At 72.1% G+C, this 18,068-nt stretch overlaps 1 protein-coding gene across 1 annotated transcript in view; it reads left to right on the plus strand.

Moving 5' to 3' along the window:
- The first annotated feature begins 473 nt into the window (after nucleotides 1-473).
- Nucleotides 474-18,068, plus strand: part of NFIX (nuclear factor I X) — a 34,877-nt gene continuing 17,282 nt past the window's right edge. Inside the window, exon 1 of the mRNA XM_068922692.1 lies at nucleotides 474-605. Within this exon, the coding sequence (XP_068778793.1) occupies nucleotides 579-605 (27 nt within the window). The 5' untranslated portion in view covers nucleotides 474-578. The remainder of the gene's footprint in view (nucleotides 606-18,068) is intronic.

An 18,068-nucleotide genomic window follows, 5' to 3' on the forward strand; every position in this document is an offset into this window, starting at 1 on the left:
ACACCTGGGTCCCCTGGACGCCTGGGCCCCCCCGGACACCTGGACCCCTCGTGCCCCCGACCTCCCCCGACCCCCCCCACGTCCCCCCCGTGCCCCCCCCCAACCCCCCCAAGTGCCCGGTGGGGGCGGGACTCCCCGCGGAGGCCGACAGGGGGCGGGGCCTACCGGGAGAGGGCGGGGCCTGATCGAGAAAGGGGGCGGGGCTTGGACCGAGAAGGGGGGGAGAGGAGCAGGGGGCGTGTCCGGAGGAGCAGGGGGCGGGGTGGAGCAGGGGGCGGGGTGGAGCGGGGGGCGGGGTGGGGCAGGGGGCGTGGCCCCGGGCGGGGGGCGTGGCTCCGGGCGGGGGGCGTGGCTCCGGGCGGGGGGCGGGGCCGGCGCGGCTCTTCCCGCCGGCAAAAGTGCGGCGGGCGCCCAAGTTCGCCCCAAGTTTCGCCGCCGCCGCCGCCGGGGCCGGTTCGGGCCGGTTCGGTTCGGGCCGGTTCGGTTCGGTTCGGGCCGGTTCGGTTCGGTTCGGTTCGGGCCGGGCCGGTCCCGCCATGTCCCCCCGGCGCTGAGGGGGGGCCGCCGCCGCCGCCGCCATGTACTCGCCCTACTGCCTCACCCAGGTGCGGGGGGGCCGGTACCGGGGGGGGGTCCGGTAATGGGGGGGGTCCGGTAATGGGGGGGGTCCGGTATTGGGGGGGGTCCGGTAATGGGGGGGGGTCCGGTAATGGGGGGGTCCGGTCCCGGGGGGGGGGGTTCCGGTAATGGGGGGGGGTCCGGTAATGGGGGGGGGCGTCTGGAACCGGGGGGGGGGTCCGGTAATGGGGGGGGGGTCCGGTAATGGGGGGGGGGTCCGGTAATGGGGGGGGGCGTCTGGAACCGGGGGGGGGGGTCCGGTAATGGGGGGGGGTCCGGTACCGGGGGGGGGTCCAATAATGGGGGGGTTCCAGTACCTGGGGGGGGGTCCGGAACCGGGGGGGGGGGTCTGATACCGGGGGGGGGTTCCAGTAATGGGGGGGGGGTCCGGTACTGGGGTGGGGGGGTCCAATAATGGGGGGGGGTCCGGTACCGGGGCGGGTGTCTGATACTGGGGGGGGGGGTGCGGTAATGGGGGCAGGGGGGGTCTGGTACTGGGGGGGGGTCCAATAATGGGGGGGGGTCCAGAACCGGGGGAAGGTGTCCAGTAATGGGGGGGGGGTCCGGTACCGGGGGGGGTCCAATATGTGGGGTGTCCGGTACTGGTACTGGGGGGGGTCCGATACCGGGAGGGTCCAGTACTGGGGGGGGATCTGGTACTGGGGGGGGGTCCGGTGATGGGGGGTGCCCCCCCCCAGTGTGGATGTGTTTGGGGTGGGGGCTGTGGGGTCCCCCCCTTTACTCTGCCCGGGACCCCCCCCCCCGCCGGGCTCCCCGTGCGTCCTCGTGCGAAGGGTCGGTGCACCCCCGTGCACCCCGTGCGGCTCCTGGTGCGGCCGTGAGCGCTCGTGCGTCCTCCTGCGAAGGGTCGGTGCACCCCCGTGCGGCTCCTGGTGCGGCCGTGAGCGCTTGTGCATCCTCGTGCAAAAGCTTGGTGCACCCTGCGTGGCTCCCGGTGCATCTGTGAGCGCTCGTGCATCCTCGTGCAAAGGGTCGGTGCACCCCCATGCACCCTGTGCAGCTCCCGGTGCATCTGTGAGCACTCGTGCATCCTCGTGCGAAGGGTCGGTGCACCCCCGTGCACCCTGCGTGGCTCCTGGTGCGGCTGTGAGCGCTCGTGCGTCCTCGTGCGAAGGCTCGGTGCAGTCCCGTGCACCCTGCGTGGCTCCTGGTGCATCTGTGAGTGCTCGTGCGTCCTCGTGCAAAGGGTCGGCGCACCCCGTGCGGCTCCTGGTGCAGCTGTGAGCGCTCGTGCATCCTCGTGCGAAGGGTCGGTGCACCCCCGTGCACCCTGCGTGGCTCCTGGTGCGGCTGTGAGCGCTCGTGCGTCCTCGTGCGAAGGCTCGGTGCAGTCCCGTGCACCCTGCGTGGCTCCTGGTGCATCTGTGAGTGCTCGTGCGTCCTCGTGCAAAGGGTCGGCGCACCCCGTGCGGCTCCTGGTGCAGCTGTGAGCGCTCGTGCGTCCTCGTGCGAAGGGTCGGTGCAGTCCCGTGCACCCTGCGTGGCTCCTGGTGCATCTGTGAGCACTCGTGCATCCTCGTGCAAAGGGTCGGTGCACCCCCGTGCACCCTGCGTGGCTCCTGGTGCGGCGGCGAGCGCTCGTGCGTCCTCGTGCAAAGGCTCAGTGCACCCTGCGTGGCTCCTGGTGCGGCTGTGAGCACTCGTGCAAAGGCTCAGTGCACCCTGCGTGGCTCCTGGTGCGGCTGTGAGCACTCGTGCATCCTCGTGCAAAGGCTCGGTGCACCCTGTGTGGCTCCTGGTGCGGCTGTGAGCACTCGTGCAAAGGCTCAGTGCACCCTGCGTGGCTCCTGGTGTGGCTGTGAGCACTCGTGCATCCTCGTGCAAAGGCTCAGTGCACCCTGCGTGGCTCCTGGTGCGGCGGCGAGCGCTCGTGCGTCCTCGTGCGAAGGGTCGGTGCAGCCCCGTGCACCCTGCGTGGCTCCGTGAGCGCTCGTGCGTCCTCGTGCGAGGGGTCGCCGGGGGGGGGGGGGAATGTGTTTATATCCCCGGGTGTAAAAATTCTCACCCGGGGGCGTTGCTGGGGGGGGGGGGGAGCGTCGCCCGGGGCGGGGGCTTGTTGCCTCAATTCGGTCGGATTTAAGTTAATTTTTTTACGCTTTATTTCCGCGCTTGTGTTAGCGCGGAGCCAAACGGTTGCAAAAAGGGACGTTTTGGGGAAGGGGGAAAAACGCCCGGGCGGGACGGCCCCCGGCGCTCCTCGCCCTCCTTCCCGGCCTCTGGTCCCGCTGCTTTCATTTATTATTTTTATTATTTTTATTATTTTTATTATTTTTATTATTTTTATTATTTTTATTATTTTTATTATTTTTATTATTTTTATTATTTTTATTATTTTTATTATTTTTATTATTTTTATTATCTTTTTCCGCACGTATTCTCGCGTTTTGCCCTCGCGAGCGCGGGGCGACGCTGCCCCCCGGGGGGGGGGAGGTTGCAGCCCCCCCGCTCCCCCGGGTATTTTTCCCCCCCCGACCCGGGTGCAATCACCGCGCACCTGGGGGGGGGGCGGGCAGAAACCCCCCCCCAACCCGTTGCAAAAAAGGTCCTTTTTTGGGCCGGGGTAAAAACCCTGCAAAAGGCGTTTTTTAGTTTGTTCGCCCCCCCCCCCCCAATGCAAGGGGTGTTTTTTTTGGGGGGGGGGGAGGCCGAAACGGGGCAGAATCGGGGCAGTTTGGGGCCGCGGGGGGGGGGGATTTTTCATCAATTTTCCCTTTTTTTGGGTAATTCCCCCCGGTTTTGGCTGCCGCCCCGGGCGGCGCCGGCTGTTTGCGCCTGGCGGCTCTGGGCCGCTGCCAGCGGCGCCTTCTCGCACCTTCTGCCCGGGCGGCCGCGGCGCACACGCGTGTGCTGCCCCGCGCCCGCCTCCCCCACCCCTGTCGGCGGGCGCACACGCGTGTGCCCGGCTCCCCCGTGCATGTGTGCAATTGCACACGCGTGTGCCCGGCTCCCCCGTGCACGTGTGTGGGTGCACACGCGTGTGCCCGGCTCCCCGTGCATGTGTGCAATTGCACACGCGTGTGCCCGGCTCCCCGTGCATGTGTGCAATTGCACACGCCTGTGCCCGGCTCCCTTGTGCACGTGTGTGGGTGCACACGCCTGTGCCCGGCTCCCCGTGCATGTGTGCAATTGCACACGCCTGTGCCCGGCTCCCTCGTGCACGTGTGTGGGTGCACACGCGTGTGCCCGGCTCCCCGTGCATGTGTGCAATTGCACACGCCTGTGCCCGGCTCCCTTGTGCACGTGTGTGGGTGCACACGCCTGTGCCCGGCTCCCCGTGCATGTGTGCAATTGCACACGCCTGTGCCCGGCTCCCTCGTGCACGTGTGTGGGTGCACACGCGTGTGCCCGGCTCCCCGTGCATGTGTGCAATTGCACACGTGTGTGCCCGGCTCCCTCGTGCACGTGTGTGGGTGCACACGCGTGTGCCCGGCTCCCCGTGCATGTGTGCAATTGCACACGCCTGTGCCCGGCTCCCTCGTGCACGTGTGTGGGTGCACACGCGTGTGCCCGGCTCCCCATGCATGTGTGCAATTGCACACGTGTGTGCTGGCATGCGCCCGGCTCCCCCGTGCATGTGTGCAATTGCACACGTGTGTGCTGGTGTGTGCCCACCTCCCCCGTGCATGTGTGTGAGTGCACACGTGTGCGCCCGGCTCCCCCACGCATGTGTGCAATTGCACACGTGTGTGCTGGCGTGTGCCCGTCTCCCCCGTGCATGTGTGCGGGTGCACACGCGTGTGCCCATCTCCCCGTGCATGTGTGTGGGTGCACACGCGTGTGCTGGCATGCACCCAGCTCCCCCGTGCATGTGTGTGGGTGCACACGCGTGCGCCCGGCTCCTCTGTGCATGTGTGCAATTGCACACGTGTGTGCTGGCGTGCACCCGCCTCCCCCACCCGTGTCTGCAGGTGCACACACGTGTGCCCGGCTCCCCCGTGCATGTGTGCAATTGCACACGTGTGTGCTTGCCTGTGCACAGCTGCCCTGCGCCCGCGTGCGATGCACGCTGCACGTGTACGTGCTCCCGTGTGCGCAGCTCCTCTGTGCCCATGCGCGTGCAATTGCACACATGTGCTCACGTGTGCGCAGCCCCCCTGCGCCCACGCGCAATTGCCGGCTGCGCACGCGTGTGCTGGCGTGTGCACGCACGTCACTGCACACGTACGCACCCCCGCGCCCCGCTCCCTCGTGCACGCGTGTGTTCCCTCGTGTGCGCCGTGCGTGCATGCACACGCGTGTGTACGCACACGCTCCCCCTTGGAGCCGCTTTCGCCCGCACCGGGCGGGTTGGGGCCGGGGGGGTCGCGGCCGGCGGCGCCGCCTGCTGCGGGGTCCCGCCGGCTCCTCGGGCGCCGTGCGAGGCGTGACGCCGTGCGAAGCGTGCGCCGTGCGAAGCGTGACGCTGTGCAAAGCACAAGGCTGTGCAAAGCGCCGTGCGAAATGCAGCGCCGTGCAGAGCATAAAGCCGTGTGAAATGCAGCGCCGTGCCCCGTGCAGCGCCGTGCAAAGCACAAAGGCGTGCGAAGCGTGACGCCGTGCAAAGCACAAGGCTGTGCAAAGCGCCGTGCGAAATGCAGCGCCGTGCAGAGCATAAAGCCGTGCGAAATGCAGTGCCGTGCCCCGTGCAGCGCCGTGCGAAGCGTGACGCCGTGCGAAGCGTGCACCATGCAAAGCGTGACGCCATGCAAAGCGTAGCGCCGTGCAAAGCACAAGGCTGTGCAAAGCGCCGTGCCCCGTGCAGCGCCGTGCAAAGCGTGGTGCCGTGCGAAATGCGGCGCCGTGCCCCGTGCGGCGCCGTGCAGAGCACAAAGGCGTGTGAAATGCAGCGCCGTGCAAAGCGTGATGCTGTGCAAAGCGTGATGCCGTGCAAAGCACAAGGCTGTGCAAAGCACCGTGCCCCGTGCAGCGCCGTGCAAAGCACAAAGGTGTGTGAAATGCAGTGCCGTGCGAAGCGTGACGCCGTGCAAAGCGTGAACCATGCAAAGCGCGGCGCCGTGCAAAGCACAAGACTGTGCAAAGCGCCGTGCCCCGTGCAGCGCCGTGCAAAGCACAAAGGTGTGTGAAATGCAGCGCCGTGTGAAGCGTGGCGCCATGCGAAGCGTGGTGCCGTGCAAAGCACAAGGCTGTGCAAAGCGCCGTGCCCCGTGCAGCGCCGTGCAAAGCGTGGTGCCGTGCAAAATGCAGCGCCGTGCAGAGCATAAAGCTGTGCGAAACGCAGCGCCGTGCCCCGAGCGGCGCCGTGCAAAACACAAAGGCGTGCGAAATGCAGCGCCGTGCAAAGCGTGACGCCGTGCAAAGCGCAGCGCCGTGCCGAGCGCCGTGCAAAGCACGAAGCCGTGCAAAATGCAGCGCCGTGCAAAGCGCAGCGCCGTGCCCCGTGCAGCCCCGTGCAAAGCACGAAGCCGTGCAAAGCGCCGTGCCGTGCCGAGCGCCGTGCAGCCCCGTGCAGCGCGGCGCAGCACCCGCTCGGGAGCCGCGGCGACAGGCGCCCGCGGGGCCAGAGGCGTCGCCCCGGTAAAAAAACCGAAAAAAATAAGCAAAACCGCCAAATTAAAAATTAAAAAAGCGAAGGAGGCGGAAAAGTAAAATGGGGAAAAAACAAACAAAAAAGGGGGCGGCGGGGAGGCCCGGGGGGGCGGGGGGGGAGGCAGGGCGCCGGCGGCGGGGGGAAAGCCGGCGGCAGCGAGGTGGGGGGGAACCGAGCTGCAAAGGTGTTTTTTTTAAAAAAAATAAATGAAGAAGCAAAAAAATTAAATTTAGAAAAGGCGGAATAAAAAAAATTAAAGCGATTTTAGAAAAAGCAAAAAAAAAAAAAGGAAGCAATTTTAAAAGGCAAAAAAAAATTAAGCGATTTTAAAAAGGTAAATAGCGAAAAAAGTCCAAGCAGTTAAAAAAAAGGAAAAAAGCAAAAAATCAAAGCAGTTAAAAAAAGCAAAAAGGCAAAAAAACCAAAGCGATTTAAAAGGCAAAAAAGGCAAAAAAAATTAAAGCAATTTTGAAAAAACCCCACAAAAAGCGAAAGGTTTAAAGCAAATTGCAAAAGCAAAAAAATTAAAGCAATTAAAAAAAGCAAAACGGCCCCAAATTTAAAGCCATTTAAAAAAAGCAGAAAAGCAAAAAAGGGGGAGGAAGGAGCCCCCCCCCCCGAGGGTGGCGGGGGCCGGGGGGGCCGGGGGGCCGGGACCCACCGCGGGGGGGCCGGGGGGGTCCCGTTTACTTGTTTTGGGTTTCCCCGCGCGGGCGCCGCTCGGGCCGGGGCGTCGCACACGCGTGTGCAAGCGGTGGGTGCAGGGAGGCGCGGGGGGGGGGTCGCCCCCTTGCACGCCCCACGCGTGTGCTCTGCCCCCCGTGCGTGCAACGTGGGTGCTCGGTGCCCCCCGTGCACACCCCACGCGTGTGCTCTGCACCCCCTGCGTGCAACGTGGGTGCTCGGTGCCCCCCGTGCACGCCCCACGCGTGTGCTCTGCGCCCCCTGCGTGCAGCGTGGGTGCTCGGTGCCCCCCGTGCACGCCCCACGCGTGTGCTCTGCGCCCCCTGCGTGCAACGTGGGTGCTCGGTGCCCCCCGTGCACGCCCCACGCGTGTGCTCTGCCCCCCGTGCGTGCAACGTGGGTGCTCGGTGCCCCCCGTGCGCGCCCCACGCGTGTGCTCTGCACCCCCTGCGTGCAACGTGGGTGCTCGGTGCCCCCCGTGCACGCCCCACGCGTGTGCTCTGCGCCCCCTGCGTGCAGCGTGGGTGCTCGGTGCCCCCCGTGCACGCCCCACGCGTGTGCTCTGCCCCCCGTGCACGCCCCACGCGTGTGCTCTGCACCCCCTGCGTGCAACGTGGGTGCTCGGTGCCCCCCGTGCACGCCCCACGCGTGTGCTCTGCGCCCCCTGCGTGCAACGTGGGTGCTCGGTGCCCCCCGTGCACGCCCCACGCGTGTGCTCTGCCCCCCCTGCGTGCAACGTGGGTGCTCGGTGCCCCCCGTGCACGCCCCACGCGTGTGCTCTGCGCCCCCTGCGTGCAACGTGGGTGCTCGGTGCCCCCTGTGCACGCCCCACGCGTGTGCTCTGCGCCCCCTGCGTGCAGCGTGGGTGCTCGGTGCCCCCGTGCACGCCCCACGCGTGTGCTCTGCGCCCCCTGCGTGCAGCGTGGGTGCTCGGTGCCCCCCGTGCACGCCCCACGCGTGTGCTCTGCGCCCCCTGCGTGCAGCGTGGGTGCTCGGTGCCCCCCGTGCACGCCCCACGCGTGTGCTCTGCACCCCCTGCGTGCAACGTGGGTGCTCGGTGCCCCCCGTGCACGCCCCACGCGTGTGCTCTGCACCCCCTGCGTGCAGCGTGGGTGCTCGGTGCCCCCGTGCACGCCCCACGCGTGTGCTCTGCACCCCCTGCGTGCAACGTGGGTGCTCGGTGCCCCCCGTGCACGCCCCACGCGTGTGCTCTGCACCCCTGCGTGCAGCGTGGGTGCTCGGTGCCCCCCGTGCACGCCCCACGCGTGTGCTCTGCACCCCCTGCGTGCAGCGTGGGTGCTCGGTGCCCCCCGTGCACGCCCCACGCGTGTGCTCTGCGCCCCCTGCGTGCAGCATGGGTGCTCGGTGCCCCCCGTGCACGCCCCACGCGTGTGCTCTGCCCCCCGTGCACGCCCCACGCGTGTGCTCTGCACCCCCTGCGTGCAGCGTGGGTGCTCGGTGCCCCCCGTGCACGCCCCACGCGTGTGCTCTGCACCCCTGCGTGCAGCGTGGGTGCTCGGTGCCCCCCGTGCACGCCCCACGCGTGTGCTCTGCGCCCCCTGCGTGCAACGTGGGTGCTCGGTGCCCCCGTGCACGCCCCACGCGTGTGCTCTGCACCCCCTGCGTGCAGCATGGGTGCTCGGTGCCCCCCGTGCACGCCCCACGCGTGTGCTCTGCACCCCCTGCGTGCAGCGTGGGTGCTCGGTGCCCCCCGTGCACGCCCCACGCGTGTGCTCTGCGCCCCCTGCGTGCAACGTGGGTGCTCGGTGCCCCCCGTGCACGCCCCACGCGTGTGCTCTGCCCCCCGTGCACGCCCCACGCGTGTGCTCTGCACCCCCTGCGTGCAACATGGGTGCTCGGTGCCCCCGTGCACGCCCCACGCGTGTGCTCTGCCCCCCCTGCGTGCAACGTGGGTGCTCGGTGCCCCCCGTGCACGCCCCACGCGTGTGCTCTGCCCCCCCTGCGTGCAACGTGGGTGCTCGGTGCCCCCGTGCACGCCCCACGCGTGTGCTCTGCCCCCCGTGCACGCCCCACGCGTGTGCTCTGCACCCCCTGCGTGCAACGTGGGTGCTCGGTGCCCCCCGTGCACGCCCCACACGTGTGCTCTGCGCCCCCTGCGTGCAGCGTGGGTGCTCGGTGCCCCCCGTGCACGCCCCACGCGTGTGCTCTGCGCCCCCTGCGTGCAACGTGGGTGCTCGGTGCCCCCCGTGCACGCCCCACGCGTGTGCTCTGCGCCCCTGCGTGCAGCGTGGGTGCTCGGTGCCCCCCGTGCACGCCCCACGCGTGTGCTCTGCGCCCCCTGCGTGCAACGTGGGTGCTCGGTGCCCCCCGTGCACGCCCCACACGTGTGCTCTGCACCCCCTGCGTGCAACGTGGGTGCTCGGTGCCCCCCGTGCACGCCCCACGCGTGTGCTCTGCGCCCCCTGCGTGCAACGTGGGTGCTCGGTGCCCCCCGTGCACGCCCCACGCGTGTGCTCTGCGCCCCCTGCGTGCAACGTGGGTGCTCGGTGCCCCCCGTGCACGCCCCACACGTGTGCTCCGCGCCCCACGCGTGTGCTCCGCCGCAGCCCCAGCGCCGCCGGGGACCCCCGGCCCCCCCCGGCCCCCCCCGCGGCCCCTGCCGCAAAAAGCTTTTTTGGACGGCGGCGGCTGCGCGGGGCTCGGGGGCCGAGCGGGGCCGGGCCCGGACGCCTGGGCCCTCTGCGGGGGGGGGGGGGGGGGGGGGGGGGGCGGCCGGACGCCTGGGCCCGTCGCTGCCAACCCGCAGCAGCCCCTGCGCTGCGGCGCGGCAAAGCCCCCGGCCCGGACGCCTGGGTCCCTGCTTGGGGGGGGGCCGGACGCCTGGGTCCCTGCTTGGGGGGGGGGGCCCGGACGCCTGGGTCCCTGCTTTGGGGGGGGGGCCCGGACACCTGGGTCCCTGCTTTGGGGGGGGGCCCGGACGCCTGGGTCCTTGCTTTGGGGGGGGGGCCCGGACGCCTGGGTCCTTGCTTTGGGGGGGGGGGGCCTGGACGCCTGGGTCCCTGCTTGGGGGGGGCCCGGACGCCTGGGTCCCTGCTTTGGGGGGGGCCCGGACGCCTGGGTCCCTGCTTGGGGGGGCCCCGGACGCCTGGGTCCCTGCTTGGGGGGGCCCGGACGCCTGGGTCCCTGCTTGGGGGGGCCCGGACGCCTGGGTCCCTGCTTGGGGGGGCCCCGGACGCCTGGGTCCTTGCCTGGGGGGGGCCCGGACGCCTGGGTCCTTGCTTGGGGGGGGCCCCGGACGCCTGGGTCCTTGCCTGGGGGGGGCCCGGACGCCTGGGTCCTTGCTTTGCGGGGGCCCGGACGCCTGGGTCCCTGCTTTGGGGGGGGGGGCCCGGACGCCTGGGTCCCCTGCAGGAACAATCTAGCACGTTCTGCACGGAGCCGCCCGGACGCCTGGGCCCTTCCCGGACGGCCCGGCTGCCTGGATACCCCCGATCTGCCCGGACGCCTGGGCCCTCCCAGGGGCTGCCCGAACACCTGGGTCCCTCTCCCGAGCCACCCGGACGCCTGGGCCCTTCTCAATCCACCCGGACGCCTGGGTCCCTCCCAATCTACCCGGACTCCTGGGCCCTTCTTGATCTGCCCGGACGCCTGGGCCCTCCTGGGGGTCACCTGAACACCCTGTCCCCCCCCCCCCCAACCCGATCCACCCGGACACCTGGGTCCCCCCCACCCTGAGCCACCCGGACGCCTGGGCCCGTCTCAATCCACCCGGACTCCTGGGCCCTTCTTGATCCGCCCGGACTCCTGGGCCCTCCCGGGGGCCACCCGAACACCCTGTCCCCCCCCCCCAACCCCGATCCACCCGGACACCTGGGTCCCCCCCAACCCCAATCCACCCGGACGCCTGGGTCCCCCGGCCAGGCCCGCGCAGCTCATGCTGCCGCCCGGACGCCTGGGCCCGCCGGTGGCGATGGGGCCTGGTGCCAGCTGGGGGGGGGGGGGGGATGGGGGGGACGCCGGGGCCCCGTCCCCCCCCACCCCGCGCGGGGCCCCGGCCCGGCCCCGGGGCGGGAGCGGCGGCGGCTCTTGGCAGCCCCGGAGGAAGGGGCCGCCGAGGGGGGGGGAGGAGGTTTTTTGGCGGAAAGATCGGCTTTTTCGGGTTCTTTTCTCCCGCCGCGAAGCCGGGGGGGGGGGGGGGAAGGCAGCGGGGGGGGGGGCTGCACCGATGGCGCCCGACGTCTCCGGGAAGAAGCCGGGGGGGGGGCGCTGCGTTTTGGGGGGATTTGGGCCGGCTTTGGCGGCGGCGGCCCCTCTCCCCCCCGGCGCTGGCGCCGTGCCGGGCGCCTGCAGCTGCCGACGCGGCAACGTGGCTTCGCCCGCCGCTGCGGCTCCACTGCGGCCCCCGGCAGCCAATTGCAGCCCGGGCTGCGCGCGCGGCGTCCCCCCCCCCTTCTCCCCCGCCCCGGCGGGGCCCAGGCGTCCGGGCGGGCCCAGGCGTCCCCGGGTTCCCTTCGCCCGCCGGCCTCGCCCAAGCGGTGGCGTGGGCCCAGGCGTCCGGGGCGTCCGACCCCGTTCCCCTCGGCTCGGCGGCCTCCTTTGTCCTCGCGGAGGTGACGTGGGGGCCCAGGCGTCCGGGCGGGCCCAGGCGTCCGGGTTCCCTTCGCCCACCGGCCTCGGCCAGGCGTCCGGGCGGGCCCAGGCGTCCGGGTGGGCCCAGGCGTCCGGGGCCTCCGGACCTTTCTGCGTCGACCTCACCAATCCCATTGGCCTCCCCGAGGTGTGGAGGGAGGGGGCCCAGGCGTCCGGGTGGGCCCAGGCGTCCGGGGCCTCCGGACCTTTCTGCGTCGACCTCACCAATCCCATTGGCCTCCCCGAGGTGTGGAGGGAGGGGGCCCAGGCGTCCGGGTGGGCCCAGGCGTCCGGGGCGTCCGACCCCGTTCCCCTCGGCTCGGCGGCCTCCTTTGTCCTCGCGGAGGTGACGTCGGGGCCCAGGCGTCCGGGCGGGCCCAGGCGTCCGGGTTCCCTTCGCCCACCGGCCTCGGCCAGGCGTCCGGGCGGGCCCAGGCGTCCGGGTGGGCCCAGGCGTCCGGGGCCTCCGGACCTTTCTGCGTCGACCTCACCAATCCCATTGGCCTCCCCGAGGTGTGGAGGGAGGGGGCCCAGGCGTCCGGGTGGGCCCAGGCGTCCGGGGCGTCCGACCCCGTTCCCCTCGGCTCGGCGGCCTCCTTTGTCCTCGCGGAGGTGACGTCGGGGCCCAGGCGTCCGGGCGGGCCCAGGCGTCCGGGTTCCCTTCGCCCACCGGCCTCGGCCAGGCGTCCGGGCGGGCCCAGGCGTCCGGGCGGGCCCAGGCGTCCAGGGCCTCCGGACCTTTCTGCGTCGACCTCACCAACCCCATTGGCCTCTCCGAGGTGTGGAGGGAGGGGGCCCAGGCGTCCGAGTGGGCCCAGGCGTCCGGGGCGTCCGACCCCGTTCCCCTCGGCTCGGCGGCCTCCTTTGTCCTCGCGGAGGTGACGTCGGGGCCCAGGCGTCCGGGCGGGCCCAGGCGTCCTGGGTTCCCTTCGCCCACCGGCCTCGGCCAGGCGTCCGGGCGGGCCCAGGCGTCCGGGCGGGCCCAGGCGTCCGGGGCCTCCGGACCTTTCTGCGTCGACCTCACCAACCCCATTGGCCTCCCCGAGGTGTGGAGGGAGGGGGCCCAGGCGTCCGGGCGGGCCCAGGCGTCCGGGGCTCCTTTTGCTCTTCCTGCTGAATCTCCCTCTCTGGCCATAGTGGGGCAGGGGCCCAGGCGTCCGGGAGCCTCTGCTGAACCGGGGCAGGGGCCCAGGCATCCGGGAGCCCCTCCCCGTGCGAGGCCGATGGTGCCGCCCGGCCCGGACGCCTGGGTCCGCTGCCCTGTGCGGGGAGGGGAGGCGCCCCGGACGCCTGGGTCCCTCCGTGCCGGGCGCCTCTCACGGGCGCTTTGGGCAGCGCCGGTTCGGGGCCGGGGGCTCGGGGTGCTCCCTGCGTCGGCGTGCGCGGCCGCGAGCCCTCGTGCACGGCTGCAAACCCTCGTGCATGGCTGCGACCCCTCGTGCGTGGCCATGAGCCCTCGTGTGCGGCCGTGACCCCTCGTGCACGGCCGTGACCCCTCGTGCACGGCTGCAAACCCTCGTGCGCGGCCGCGAGCCCTCGTGCACGGCTGTGACCCCTCATGCACAGCTGCAAACCCTCGTGCATGGCCGCGACCCCTCGTGCACAGCCGTGAGCCCTCGTGCACGGCTGCGACCCCTCGTGCGTGGCCATGAGCCCTCGTGCACGGCCGTGACCCCTCGTGCACGGCTGCAAACCCTCGTGCGCGGCCGCGAGCCCTCGTGCACGGCTGTGACCCCTCATGCACGGCTGCAAACCCTCGTGCATGGCCGCGACCCCTCGTGCACAGCCGTGAGCCCTCGTGCACGGCTGCGACCCCTCGTGCGTGGCCATGAGCCCTCGTGCGCGGCCGTGAGCCCTCGTGTGCGGCCATGACCCCTTGTGCACGGCCGTGACCCCTTGTGCGTGGCCGTGACCCCTCGTGCGTGGCCGTGAGCCCTCGTGCACGGCCGTGACCCCTCAGGCACAGCTGCGACCCCTCGTGCATGGCCGTGACCCCTCGTGCGTGGCCGTGACCCCTCGTGCACGGCTGTGACCCCCCCCACACGGCTGCGACCCCTCGTGCATGGCCACGAGCCCTCGTGCACCGCTGTGACTCCTCATGCACGGCCACGAGCCCTCGTGCGTGGCCGTGACCCTTCGTGCGTGGCCGCGACCCCTCGTGCACGTGTGTGACTCCTCGTGTCCAGCTGTGACCCCTCGTGCACGGCCGTGACCCCTTGTGCACGGCTGCGACCCCTCGTGCACGGCCACGAGCCCTCGTGCACGGCTGTGGCCCGTCGTGCGTGGCCGCGAGCCCTCGTGCACGTGTGTGTCACGTGTGGCCGTGACCCCTCGTGCGCGGCCGCGACCCCCTGTCACGTCGCGTGGGGCCTCGCACGGGGCCGGGGCACGTCGGCCCCCCCCCGCCCCCGCCCAGGGTTTGGGGCGTTTCCCTGCTTTTTGGAGAGTTTCAGCCCTCCTGACAAGGCAGCGGCAGCAGCAGGGCACACACGTGTTCACGCGTGTGCGAGGCGTGTGCGGGGGCCCAGGCGTGTTCACACGCGTGTGCGATGCGTGTGCGGGGGCCCAGGTGTGTTCACACGCGTGTGCGAGGCGTGTGCAGGGGGCCCAGGCGTGTTCACACACGTGTGCGAGGCGTGTGCGGGGGGCCCAGGCGTGTTCACACGCGTGTGCGAGGCGTGTGCAGGGCCCAGGCGTGTTCACACGCGTGTGCGAGGCGTGTGCGGGGGGCCCAGGCGTGTTCACACGCGTGTGCGAGGCGTGTGCAGGGCCCAGGCGTGTTCACACGCGTGTGCGAGGCGTGTGCGGGGGCCCAGGCGTGTTCACACGCGTGTGCGAGGCGTGTGGGGGGGGCCCAGGCGTGTTCACACGCGTGTGCGAGGCGTGTGGGGGGGGCCCAGGCGTGTTCACACACGTGTGCCGGGAGGTTCATTACTGGGGCTTCGTTACCGGGGGGGAGTCGTTACTGGGGTTCGTTACCTGAGATTCGTTACCGGGTTCATTACCGAGTTCGTTATCCGGGTTCGTTACCGGGTTCGTTACTGGGGGGGGTCATTACCCGGTCCCCTCCCGTGCCCCCCGCAGGCCCCGCCCCCCGCAGGCCCCGCCCCCTCCGGCCCCGCCCCCCCGCAGGCCCCGCCCCTGCCCCGCCCCTCCGGCCCCGCCCCCCGTCCCGTGCCCGAACTTGGCGGGAGCGGCCCCCCCCCCCGCGCGCGACTCCCCCCCCCGCCCCGCGGGTCCCGCCCCCCCACCCCGCTCCGCCAATGGGGCGGCGCCCCCCCCCCCCCCGCGCTGCCATTGGCTGCCCCGGCGCCGGGTGCCGGTGCCAAAAAGAGGGGCGGGGGGGCGGGGGGGGGCGGCGCGCGCTCCGCTCCGCTGGCGGCGGCGGCGGCGGCTCGGCCGGGCCCCGCTCCGGCTCCGGGACCCCCCCCCGCACCGGGACCCCCGAACCGGGACCCCCCCCCCGCTCCGGCTCCGGGACCCCCGAACCGGGACCCCCCCCCCCCGCTCCGGGACCCCCGAACCGGGACCGGCACCGGGACCCCCGAACCGGGACCCCCCCCCCGCTCCGGGACCCCCGAACCGGGACCCCCCCCCGCACCGGGACCCCCGAACCGGGACCCCCCCGCACCGGGACCCCCGAACCGGGAAAACCCCCCCCCGCTCCGGCTCCGGGACCCCCGAACCGGGACCCCCCCCCCCCGCACCGGCACCGGGACCCCCCCGAACCGGGAAACCCCCCCCCCCCGAACCGGGACCCCCCCCGCACCGGCACCGGGACCCCCGAACCGGGAAAACCCCCCCCCAAACCGGGACCCCCGAACCGGGAAACCCCCGGACCGGGAAAGCCCCCCCTCCCGGACCGGGACCCCCCCCCAAACCCGGACCCCGGGACCAGGACCCCCTCCTCAAACCGGGACCCCCCCCCTCCGGACCGGGATCAGGACCCCCTCCTCAAACCGGGACCCCCCCCCCCAGACCAGGATCAGGAACCCTCCCTGAACTGGGAACCCCCCCCCAGCCGAGACCCCCCCCCGAACCGGGACCTCCCCCCAAACCAGAACCGGGACCCCCCGAACCGGAGCCCCCCCCCCGAACCGGAGCCCCCCCAGCTGAAGCCAGCCCCCCCCCCACCAGACTCCTCCCCCCCCCCGAGCCGGGATCCCCCCCCATAACTCCTCCCCCCCCATAGCCCCAATTCCCCCCCCCACCCCGTTAACCCCCCCCCCCCGGTTCTGCCCCGCCGGCTCCGGGGAGCCGAATCGCTGCTGCCGCCCCGGCCGGGATGCGTCGCCGCAATGGTAGGGACCCGCCGGGGACACGGGGACATGGGGACGGGGACGGGGACACGGGGACCCGCCGGGGGGGACGGGGACGGGGACACGGGGATGGGGGGACGGGGACCCGCCAGGGACGGGGACCCGCTGGGGGGACGGGGACACGGGGACATGGGGACGGGGGGACACAGGGACGGGGACGGGGACCCGCCAGGGACGGGGACCCGCCGGGGGGACGGGGACACGGGGACGGGGACCCGCCAGGGATGGGGACACAGGGACACGGGGACCCGCTGGGGACATGGGGACCCGCCGGGGACGGGGACACGGGGGGACGGGGACTCGCTGGGGACACAGGGACAGGGACCCGGAGCGGGGACAGGGACCCGGAGCAGGGACAGGGACCCGGAGCGGGGACGGAGACCCGGAGTGAGGGACCCGGAGCAGGGACGGGGACCCGGAGCAGGGACGGGGACCCGGAGCGAGGGACCCGGAGCAGGGACGGGGACCCAGAGCGGGGATGGGGACATGGGGACGGGGACCTGCTGGGGACACGGAGCGGGGACGGGGACCCGGAGCAGGGACGGGGACCCGGAGCGGGGACAGGGACCCGGAGCGGGGACGGAGACCCGGAGCAGGGACCCGGAGCAGGGACGGGGACCCAGAGCAGGGACGGAGACCCGGAGCAGGGACCCGGAGCAGGGACGGGGACCCAGAGCAGGGACGGAGACCCGGAGTGAGGGACCCGGAGCAGGGACGGGGACCCGGAGCAGGGACGGGGACCCGGAGCGAGGGACCCGGAGCAGGGACGGGGACCCAGAGCGGGGATGGGGACATGGGGACGGGGACCTGCTGGGGACACGGAGCGGGGACGGGGACCCGGAGCAGGGACGGGGACCCGGAGCGGGGACAGGGACCCGGAGCGGGGACGGAGACCCGGAGTGAGGGACCCGGAGCAGGGACGGGGACCCAGAGCGGGGATGGGGACATGGGGACGGGGACCCGCTGGGGACACGGAGCGGGGACGGGGACCCGGAGCGGGGACGGGGACACGGAGTGACGGACCCGGAGCGGGGACGGGGACCCAGAGCGGGGACAGGGACCCGGAGCAGGGACAGGGACCCAGAGCGGGGACAGGGACCCGGAGCAGGGACCCAGAGCGGGGACGGGGACCCGGAGCAGGGACCCGGAGTGAGGGACCTGGAGCAGGGACCCGGAGTGAGGGACCTGGAGTGAGGGACCCGGAGCAGGGACGGGGACCCGGAGCAGGGACGGGGACCTGGAGCAGGGACCCGGAGCGGGGACAGGGACCCGGAGCGGGGACGGGGACCCGGAGTGAGGGACCCGGAGCGAGGGACCCGGAGCAGGGACGGGGACCTGGAGCAGGGACGGGGACCTGGAGCAGGGACAGGGACCCGGAGCGGGGACAGGGACCCGGAGCAGGGACAGGGACCCGGAGCGGGGACGGGGACCCGGAGCGGGGACGGGGACCCGGAGTGAGGGACCTGGAGCGGGGACGGGGACACAGTGGGGAAGGGGACATGGAGCGGGGACAGGGACCCAGAGCAGGGACCCGGAGCTGGGACGGGGACACAGAGTGAGGGACCCAGAGCGGGGACGGGGACACAGAGCGGGGACGGGGACCTGGAGCAGGGACCTGCTGGGGACGGGGACCTGCCGGGGACCCGGAGCAGGGACGGACGGGGACCCGGAGCGGGGACAGGGATCCGGAGCAGGGACGGGGACATGGAGCAGGGACCTGGAGCAGGGACGGGGACACAGAGCGGGGACGGGGACCCGGAGCAGGGACCTGGAATGGGGACAGAGACCCGGAGCAGGGACAGGGACATGGAGCAGGAATGGGGACCCAGACCAGGGACGGGGACCCGGAGCGGGACCTGGAGCAGGGACCCGGAGCAGGGACAGACGGGGACCCGGAGCGGGACCTGGAGCGGGGACGGGGCCGGCTCCGAGTCGCAGCTCTGGGACGGGCTGGAGACACTTTGCGGGAGCCGAGGAGGGACCGGGGACGGCGGTGGCTGAGCGGGGACCGGGGAGGGCGGTGGCATCGGGAGCCGAGGAGGGACCGGGGACGGCGGTGGCTGAGCGGGGACCGGGGACGGCGGTGGCATCGGGAGCCGAGGAGGGACTGGGGATGGCGGTGGCTGAGCGGGGACCGGGGACGGCGGTGGCATCGGGAGCTGAGGAGGGACTGGGGACGGCGGTGGCATCGGGAGCCGAGGAGGGACTGGGGACGGCGGTGGCATCGGGAGCCGAGGAGGGACCGGGGACGGCGGTGGCTGAGCGGGGACCGGGGACGGCGGTGGCATCGGGAGCCGAGGAGGGACCGG

Source organism: Struthio camelus, chromosome 31, assembly GCF_040807025.1.
Source record: "Struthio camelus isolate bStrCam1 chromosome 31, bStrCam1.hap1, whole genome shotgun sequence".
Taxonomy (NCBI): Eukaryota; Metazoa; Chordata; class Aves; order Struthioniformes; family Struthionidae; genus Struthio; species Struthio camelus.